We start from the raw sequence: 10620 nt of genomic DNA, 5'->3' as shown, positions 1-10620 counted from the left end.
AAGAAATAATTCTTTATTTTATGTTCTCAATCACAACATGGTTGTATAGAGTACATTTTTATTGATATGCTACAGATTGTAGCAAATTGTTTGCGTACTGCAATTTGCCAACTGAGTAGCCCAGATAAATCATATAGTCTAGGGAGTATTAGATTTGTAAAATACACCAACAAGCTAACACAATCTAGAAATTGATTGAATATTTAACAAAGCAATATTTCCCAACACCTTTTTGCTCGAACAATTTCAAAAACCAGCAGCAATTAATATAACAACCGTACTCGCTTCATTGGAATATCAAATGCATTTTAACAAAATATTACAGCCAATTCCACAGTAACAACAAAAATAGATACACACAAGTTAAAGACATAGAGAGATGACAGGAATTTACAACACAGCAATTACGTCCTATGCTCGTTCTCAATAATAATTCCGTTCTCAGAAGCACTTTTGTGCTTCTGAGAGTTTTTGCCAAAATAATGCTTCTTTGACGCGTTACGTTTCACCCCCTCCGAAAAAAGAAGTCCTAGTGCAGATTGAATCAAAGTAAAACTAAAACAAAAGAATAATAAAAAAAGAGAAAAAATAAAAGATCATGATTAACATCACATGAAAGATACACATCTGTTGCGTGTCCATTGTGTATGTGTATGTGTGTGTGTGAGTTTGTGTTTGGTTGAAAAAAAAAAAGCGGCACCATTGAGTATTTGAGTTCTGTTGTAAACAGTGTAGAATTGAGTTGCTAAATGTCCCGAGCGCGGGGTTTCTGCAAGCTTTTGGAGCCAGGGGCCTTTTCAGTCCACCTGGGGGATGGCTGCGCACCACTGGAGCCACAAAGTGGAGTCCACGGCCCACTGGTTGCAGTAGCACCTTTTTGTTTGTTTATTTTTAAATGTGTTTATTCAGCACCAGGTTGAACCAAAAACGAAATAAACAACCGAAAAACTTGTTATCAACCAAGCATTTGCCTCCTTGCCCGGTCATAACGGATGGCGTTGACAGAGAGGTATATACTTAAACAAAGACTCAAACGAGCAAACACGTCGACGCTAGCTAGATTCGCCTGCTGCTACAGTACATATGAAAAGGGGGAAACCAGAGGAAACCCTTATGTGGTTAAAAGCACCTACATGCGTAATGTCGAGGATCACGGCACAATTTTACAGGCATGCCAACGGAATGATGGGCGAACCGGGGAAATTATCTAATTGGACAATGAAAATGTGTCCGGGCTTTATTTCAATATATCGCCCCACTCCAAAGATGCAATATAACCAATAGCTTTGCCCTTTTGGAAATCTTTAAGCTCTCCATATGTATGTATATATGTTTATATATATATACCTTAATGCAGTCATTATTTATTTATTTGGCTAAGTATTGATGTATTGTTTACACAGGACAAACGACACGCAAGTTTTACACCTTGGCACTACAAATCATTCATCATTGCAAGACGGAAGATGATGTGAAGGCATAGACAAAAGTATATAACAATCATAGACCAGAACAGTTTTCAGAATCGTCATGGCTATTTCGTCATAACTATTATCATTATTATTATTATTATTATTATTATTATTTATTCAATGAATTAAACACAATGGTTTTGAGGACTTTGTTTTTGATACTTTTACCTTTGCGTAACATTTGTGTTCACATACTGAATATTGTTGAGATAGCCTCAACCCCTCCCATCTTGAATAACTGCCGTGTTTTACACAAATACACCCATTAACCCACACCATTACTCAAGATAGTTTGTGAAATTCTGAATGAAATGTTATCCCTTATTCAAATATTTGCTTGAGGTTTAAGATGGCATAGAGAGAGAGTTTGAAGACTTGGCTTGATCAAGTTTTGGTAGACAAACAAAGAGACACTTAGTCCCTTGGAACGTACAAATGGATGGATACAAAATATAGTGTTTATTGTTGCTATTGTTTGTGGACCTGGCTGCCATGGCGATATTGAAGCACCCAAATAAAAACAAGGCACAACAAGGAGTAGGAAGCAAACTTGCCGTTTGGAACGCTCTTGCTGTGTTTCTATATTCTATCAGGCTTGTGACTTGGTAGGAAGTATTGGTTTGTACTGCAGGCTTGCTTTTGAGGCATGTGAATTTTGTCATAAAACCAGCAGCTACTGTAGTATTTAGGATGCATGCTTTTAATACTGTCTTATACTGTTTCCGGTATCAGAGGAATATCGGTAAACCAATGGTAATATAAAAAGTAACTCACCCATAACCTAGTTTCTTGCAATACTGTTGATGTTGCAAAACGGTACATATACTGTATAAATGTTCAATAAATATGTTGTGCGTTGTATGTGTGCATTGTGTGTCATTAACCATCCAGACTCACGCTGGCCCTTGCGAACTCAACTCAGCTCACCAGTCAGAAAGTCAGACATAATAGTCCTACTATAATCAAGGCAGGCATCATAAGCACCACAAACAAAGCGAAAACTGTGCATGATGACCGAGCATACGTTATGCTGTGGCACTAAAGATCAAGCCTAGAAAAAGAAAACAAATGAGTCACAGTGTGTATCTGCCCCTGATTTTAACACGTGGCCATGTCTGAAATACTTCAGTGGTGTTTGTTCCCAGAAGGAAGGATGCACAGAATGCCGGGCAGCCAACCGCCACAGCGTTTCCCCTATCCACCCTCCCTCGAAGCCTAATAATATAATGACGATTCTTCAGTTACAAAGAAAATGAAAAGGAACCCCAAAGAAGTACCTATTGTGGTGGAGCTATCTTGGCCAACAAGTGGTCCAGAGACAACATGGAGACCCTTGAGGCCGTGCCCGTGGTGGGGAACTGAATCAAGACCCTCCCCTCCCCCCCTGAGTCAGCTGGTTCAGTGGTCTGCATCTATTGGTCCTGAGGAACCCCTTTCTTGGCTGTTTTGTGTGTTAAGTCAGTAAAATGTAATCCATTCATTTATCCACTCCCTAACTAATAACTAACGTACGTGGCTGCGGAAACACCTGCCGCAGACGATGACTCGTCTGTTCGTCAAATGGAGATTGTTGTAGTTGTGGCTGTTGTTATTGTTGCATACTGGAGAGTATGCGACGTGTTGCAACTGAACCAACTGGTTTTCCACCCCGCGCAGGTCTAGGAAACGTCAAACGTTTCAAACTAATAAGGGCAGGCCGTGCCTTGGTGTGTAATGGCAGTATATAAATATATATATATATGTGTATATATATATGTATATATATATATATATACACAATCATTGCATTGTGTTGTCATGACGGATCATCGATTGAGAGTTTAGTTCCGAGCGACCAGGGAGTTGGTGAGAGAGTGGGGGACACCTATCCCACTACCCAAGGGGGGGGGGGGGGGGGGGGTAAGAAGTCAGAGCAGCAACCAGGGATGGAGTCAAACAACCCGGCCGGAAGAACAGAGCTGTGTCCAGGCAATTGGTAGAGGGGGAGGACCCCCGCTCACACAAACATACCCACCTACTTCCATTATGCACACACATGTTGCTCTCCCCTGTTAATAGTTTATACAGTACACATAGAGAATAATGATGAGACCGCTCTTACATCAACATGCATACATCCCCCCCCCCCACGCCACCCATATCCCTTTTTACTCTTTTACAGAATCTGTCCCTCCCATCTTTAGTTATTTTCCTACCCCCGGCAAAAATGTAACCCTTACCCCCTCTTTTGACCTGGGCCCACGTGGCGTTCGCCATGGGCAGAAAACCAGTGAAACCAGGAAGAAGATATCCTCCATTTTGTCTATAAGGCTCAAAGGCGTCCTTTGTTTTGCTCCTATTTTTAGATTACTAAAGCCTCGTTCTACACACTAATAATGCCATACAACGACTACAATGTAAAACAAACAAACCCACAGCAAAGTTTACAATTGTATATGCTGATGAATTGTTGAGTCAATAGAAAGAGCTGGATTCATGAAATGCATTCCCTTCTGTTCAATAGCCCTCTCGCAAAAAACAATAACAAAAAATCAAAGCCTTTAGACAAATATACGGAAGGCCTTTTTGTTTGTAATTTATGCCATTATCCTCTACTATATAAGTTCAAACAAGATATATTATGGTTAAAATCAGCAAAAACAACAGGTAAACCAGTTATAAATTGACAATTGGCTTGATCTTGTCCCCCTGTACACTTGACTTTCTGTGGGCCAGTTCCCAGGTCTGAGGCCTGAACGCGTGGCGCGTGCATAACATGGAGGATTTCTCTGCTAGTTTTGTGACGAGGATGCACTGGCGAGGGGCAGTCGTCAATACGAATACGCAACACTTAGGCTAGAGCTTCGAACAAATCATCACTTAAAGCTTCTTGTTTTTTCTTTTTTGAAGTCCATGACAAATAATATTACCAAGTAGTATATTGTATCATATCGTTATCTTTTATGGGTGGAGACAGGCATGGTGTAGGTTTTTGTTGAAGGATGTCCTTACAGTACAATTAGGCCTTTCAGTGGTGTAAATTATTAGTTTGCTGACTCGCTTATTTCCACTCCTTATTAAAATGAACATCGTGACAAAATGTCATTGGAATGTTTGAAAGTGTATTCATCCTTCAATGCTAATAAAAAAAAAAGCTAACCAGCTCCAACTCTATGTCGCCTTATTATTTTGCGTTTAGTGGGCCTACTTGACGAGAGAGAGAGAGAGAGAGAGAGAGAGAGAGAGAGAGAGAGAGAGAGAGAGAGAGAGAGAGAGAGAGAGAGAGAGAGAGAGAGAGAGAGAGAGAGAGAGAGAGAGAGAGAGAGAGAGAGAGAGAGAGAGAGAGAGGAGAGAGAGAGAGAGAGAGAGAGAGAGAGAGAGAGAGAGAGAGAGAGAGAGAGAGAGAGAGAGAGAGAGAGAGAGAGAGAGAGAGAGAGAGAGAGAAATAGAAATAGAAATACCCCAATAGGTGACGGTTCCTGCTAATAATAGTTTGTGCTGTCACAGCATTGTGGACGGTGTGGCTATTAGCATTTAGGTTTGCTGTTATATCTTCTCACCAGCAGAGGGCAGTCTGCATCTAGATAATGAACTGAATACTGGAACCGATTGAAGGTCACTGTGCTTCTTTCTTCTTTCGAAAGGACACATTTCGGATTAAGTTTTTGGAACAAAAATAGTAGCCAGGTGTACACTTTAGCCACGTTTGCTCACAGATGGAAAATATTTTGTATAAAATGTCCTCTCATGCAGACATACATGAATATGTTATTTGTGTGTGTGCGTACGTGTGTTTGCGTGTGTGTGTGTGTGTGTGAGTGTGCGTGAGTGTGTGCTTATACATTATTGTAATTAAATGTTATTTTTTTTCACTGATGGGCTAAGGTATTAGTAAACAGCATCATACATATTATTGATTTACATCAAGAATGGCAGTAAATGTTGTGGATATCTCGGAGCCTCCCTCGTCCTTCCCATCCATATGTGCTCCAGTCTTCTGTCACGGACACTCACGTTATGATGCCCTTCACAAGTATTCACCAATACAGTATAATTATTACTTTAACACATTTCATAATGAAACATTCATACTGTATGTACACACTCATACGCACACATCCCCCCTCTAGGAATCTAGGGGTTTATATTAGACTTTTGTCAGTGTATAACTCTTTAAATAGACTCTCTTGGTAATCTTTTTCTATGTTTACATTATCCCCCCCCCCCTGTAAAATAAACCATTTCTGCTTGTTCCTAACTGTTGTTCAATATATTTTTTGAAGGATCCTGAAGGAAATGGAGAGAGAATGTCCAGTTGAAAGACAGAGAGAAACAGAGAGAGAGAGACGGAGAGAGACAGAGAGAGAGAGGGACAGAGACACACAGAGAGAGAGGGACAGAGAGAGGGAGACAAAGAGAGCGAGACACAGAGAGAGAGAGAAACAGAGAGCAGAGGTAAAGAAGTTGACCCAGGTGTGTGTGTGTGTGTGTGTGTGTGTGTGTGTGTGTGTGTGTGTGTGTGTGTGTGTCTGACCACATGGTTGAGCGCGCTGTTGGAGAGACAGAGAGTGAGAGACAGAATGCCTTCAGAGAGACGACTCGTACTGCAGGAGTTCATACAGTAGTGGGCCGTCCCTATACCTGATGCCCACCGCATTGGGGCTTATGTACTGCAGCACATTTATGGTCCTGCGCAGGCGGCGATCCACAAAGTGCGCATCCCAGGCCGGGTACCTCTTCCTGGGCATGTCTATCTTGATGAGGGGCCCCTCCAGCTGGATGGGCCGGCCGGCCGCGTCCACTGGCTCCGTGGACCTCACCTGGAACACCGGCAGACAGGTGTCGGCGGCCGACTCGTCCGACTCGGAGTACTCCCCCGCCAGGCCCCGTGTGGGCGTGGCCTGGGACCCGTGGCGCGGCCCCGGGGTGGGCGCCATGGGCTCGGCCTCGGGGGGCAAGGGCAGCCCCCACAGCAGCTCAGCGCAGCAGGAGCTGGCCAGCACCCTCAGCCGTGGGCCCATGGGGTGCAGCACCCCGTAGTAGAGGACCATGCAGGCCACGCCCGAGGCGAAGCACAGGAAGACGCCGCAGAGGGCGGAGGAGGCGTAGGCGTCAGTGGTGGTGGGGTCGCGGTACGCGTACCACAGGGTGCTGAGCACGGCATTCTCCAGCAGCACCAGCGTGTAGTAGGCCACCATGCGGAGCCGCGTCCGTCCCTCGCGCACGTTGAACCAGCAGAAGACGTAGACCACGGCCACCACCATGTTGAACAGCACCTCCTCCCACTTGGACATACAGAAGTGGGTGCCGCCGTGCACCACCCAGAAGGCCATAGCGCACCAGTGGACCACGACGAAGATCCCAAAGTAGATGTGGAACACCGAGGCGAACAGGGCAAAGGACAGCACCCGCGAGGAGATGGTAAAGAGGCGCCAGAAGAGGTGCACCAGGGCACCGCGGTAGCTCATGCTCTTCTGGTCGTCCCGGGAGTCTCGGAGCAGCTTGTGGTAGGAGGCCAGCACCCAGGCCAGGGACAGGAGGGAGGACACGGCACATACACCTGGAGATGGGAGACAGGGAACAGTTGGAGAGAGCACTGGGACATTCAGTGGAGCACACTAGCACATTGTTTATTATGTTTTCTTTGTGGTCCTCCCTCACTTGATTGGGGAGAAATTGCACAGATATTGTAGTCTCTGGAATTTGCATAATTACGGCAAGAACGAAAAGACAAACAATCATTCAGCTAATGAAACGCAGAAAATCCAACAACGTATGGTTGATTAAATAGACGTAATACTTAGTACTATAACTGCATGAATGAACAGAAATATCAAATAACGTGGCTTGACATGGAAACCAAACACTGGACAACCCCGGACATGGAGTGGGCCCGGCATGGAGCCCTGGAGGACGCCTTACACTGCAGACGCTCAGCCTTGTTGCTCTGGATCATGATGCAGAGCTGCAGAACCAGCTGAGGAGCGCTCTCCAGGAAGGTCTCCAGCAGCCGAAGCATGTTGACGTCTGCATATTCGTACATCATGGCCCAGTAGAAGCGCCTCTGGTTCTCCTTCTGCCGGTGGCTTTGTATGCCGAGGTACATGGTGCGAATGTACCTGCGGAGGGCAAATAAAAAATAGGTGTAAGAAGATAAGGAAAGTTTAGTATGCATTCTTTGTCAAAGAAATGTGGTCAGAGACCCGTCATTCTAATCACGGTGTTGTATGGGGACGTATCTTTCGCCCTGAGGTTAGAGAATGGCAGAAAGGTTCAGAGGCTAATTAAAACACACAGCTCCAATGTTGCTAATTGTAGTTTGCAATCAGAGGCGACTCCATTCCTCATAGACATTGTACTCATTCCGCGCCACTGGGGCATAATGTGATATGCGGCTTAGCGCTGTGATGACGCTAATTAAGATTGTAATCATCAAAGGTTTCACGCGTGTTGCCGCAAAACAGAATACGGTCTGCGGAAAATGGCCAAATAAATACGTCAATAACGATACACATATCACTGAAACTAGGTTTGTAGATGACTTTCACTGCACATTCAGAAATCAGACACTCACACACACACACTCATTTAATAACACACAAACTTTGTTATTATTCAAAAATAACATGTCATGATAGTAATGAGCATTATATAGCTAGAGTGAGCCTTTTCTCCAAACTGTATTTCCAGTTGTTGTTGATGGAGGGCTGCAGTTAGCCTCTGCAGAAAGTGACAGAAAGGCAAACTAAATTAAACCACTTCATTTATACATTCATACATGTATGGTAAGCATGAAAAAGCGTACAATATGAGTATGCTATACTTTGCAATTTAAAAGGTGCAAAGGGTTTAGGATACATGGCACATATTTTAATACTAGCCAACTTTCACTCTCTTGTTGGCAAAGTTGACAGGTGTGTATTTAGTTTGATAGCTCCATTAGCTAACCTAGAACGACAAGCAGAGTTCTCTCTACACAGTGGAAAAGGTACTCCACACTGAAATGGGTTCAAATTGCCTCCCCACATCTTCCAGTTCGCCTCTGACATCACCACAGTGCCGGTTAAAATCCACATCTACCGCGTAAGCTCATTGTGTAGTATGAACTTTGTCACCCAGATCTGAGAAATATATCTTCTCTATTTCAAGGTAGTTCTTTCCTTTTTTACAATGTTTACACATCCATGAGAGAACATTTTTGGGAGAAGTGGAATGCCCTGAGGGAATGGAGAAGACTAGCACACTGCGCAGGCAGTCTGAACCAAAAGACCAAACAAAAGCAAATCCCACGCACACACAGACACAAACGCACGCACACACAGACACACACACAAACACACGCACAGTGTGACGCACATGAGCGCCAAGGACAGAGACGGACCCACGGACTAGAAGAAAATGTCCTTCATGCCAAATTACAATCAGAGAGACGAACGGTCCGTCTATTCTCCCACAATGCAACAGAAGAAATAGACACAAATTGAGGAAAGTGTCTGCTATTTGGGAGGATGGGGCGGGCGAACGGTGCGGACGGGGGGGGGGGGGGATCAATGGCTTCATACTGTACAGTCACCATTATATCCAGAGGTGAAGAGTGGCATTCAGTGACATTTCCATGGCTACTGTTAAATGTCATGGCGAACTATAGTCAACCCTCTCGCTCACTAATGACGTGCCAGAAAAAAAAACAAAAAAAAAACCTGCATGCAGTTATTTCTCTCCATTCGTCCTTTTTGCACTGCGTTAGAATGAGAGAGATTCATCTCACGGGTCAATAGATCACCACATCCCGCACCTCAACTCTGTTGCAATAGTCTGCCTCCCTGGTTTTGCTTTTGAAAAGACGCGAGAGGACATTGTTTGCATGTGTCCAAGTTACTAGAGCCACTAGATTCTGTCAGCTAGCCCCATTTAAATTAACGAGACACACCTGTGCATCATTGAGGCAGCGACAGTAGGCCAGTGCTTGCCCTGCGTTGTCAATACTGCAACCTGTTTGCTGAGTACTGTCAGAGTTTTCTGTATTTCCGACTTTCTCCTGCCTGCCTCTTTCCTGTGTTTGGGTGTGCCACACTGGAAGCAACCTTAATCTCGATCAAAACCCTACTATAGGCCTTAATCACCTAGAAACAATATTGGTTCTCAACACTAGCTAGGTGGTGGAACTGTATGCAGAAGTCTGCATTCAGTTCCATCACCTATGGTAGCATGGCTTTGTTATTGAAAGCCTTGCTTTCAATAACACTTACCTGTGCTAACTATAATAAATGAGTGAGGTGTATTTCTTATTATAGTGGATTATTTCTTAGATTGTATGCCATCTGGTTGGATGTTTCACAGCCAATGGAAGTCAGTGCATTTCTACTGATGTATCATTTGGTAACTTCAGAAAAAAATTCACAATTTAGCAAAAGGTGAAACACTTGATGTAGTGGCACACTCAAATGTTACTCACTGCATCAAACCCATGCTTTACTAGTACGCACAAACATGCACACACGCAAAACTGAGAATCGTACAAGCAACGGGGGAGTGTTATCGACACCGCTAACACTCCCACAGAGCATTTCAAGATGGGTAACACAAATTATCACCCCCCGCCCACACACACACATGCCTTCCAGATGCTATTCCACAAAGAAGATTTCAAAGCATTTGTACCTGTCTCTCTTTCTATCTATCTCTATTCTCTCTATATATCTCTCTATCAACTCTATTTCTATCTCTCAGTCTCTATAAACCCTCTCTCTCTATAACTCTGTTCCCCGTTCTCCCTGTCTTCCTCTCCCCTCACCTTGCTCTCTATAAATACACATCTCTGTCATCTCTCTCTCCCCTTACTTTCTCTCTCTCTGTCTCTCCATCTTCCTCTACCCCTTCTCCCACCTCTCTCGGTCAATCTCTCGCTATGTCTCTGTATCGCTCTCTCTCACTCCCTATACTTCTAAAGACTAGAAAGGATGCACCATGTAGAGAGCCTTTCAGACTCAAAGGATCAGCAGAGCCTGCTCGGGGCATGTTGGAGAAGCCACTGTCGACCGTAAACGTTGGTGATCTTCATTGTCGTGTTCAACAGGGGATAATTGCACGTAATGCTTTTAAATCTATTTTAAACCCTGCAGTTTCAGATAAATGCTTGTTTTAATCATGTAGAGAGTCTTTCACCGTT

At 44.0% G+C, this 10620-nt stretch overlaps 1 protein-coding gene across 1 annotated transcript in view; it reads right to left on the bottom strand.

Annotated features, from left to right (window-relative positions):
• Positions 1 to 5970: 5970 nt before the first annotated feature.
• Positions 5971 to 10620, bottom strand: part of xkr6b (XK, Kell blood group complex subunit-related family, member 6b) — a 46024-nt gene continuing 41374 nt past the window's right edge. The window contains exons 2-3 of the mRNA XM_030344470.1: positions 7374 to 7570; positions 5971 to 7011 (exon numbers count right to left, since the gene is read on the bottom strand). Coding sequence (XP_030200330.1) covers positions 6038 to 7011; positions 7374 to 7570 — 1171 coding nt within the window. The 3' untranslated portion in view covers positions 5971 to 6037. The remainder of the gene's footprint in view (positions 7012 to 7373; positions 7571 to 10620) is intronic.

Source organism: Gadus morhua, chromosome 21 (assembly GCF_902167405.1).
Source record: "Gadus morhua chromosome 21, gadMor3.0, whole genome shotgun sequence".
Classification (NCBI taxonomy): Eukaryota; Metazoa; Chordata; class Actinopteri; order Gadiformes; family Gadidae; genus Gadus; species Gadus morhua.
The sequence above is the reverse complement of the archived record's forward strand: the minus strand, read 5'-3'. Positions and strand labels throughout refer to the sequence as shown.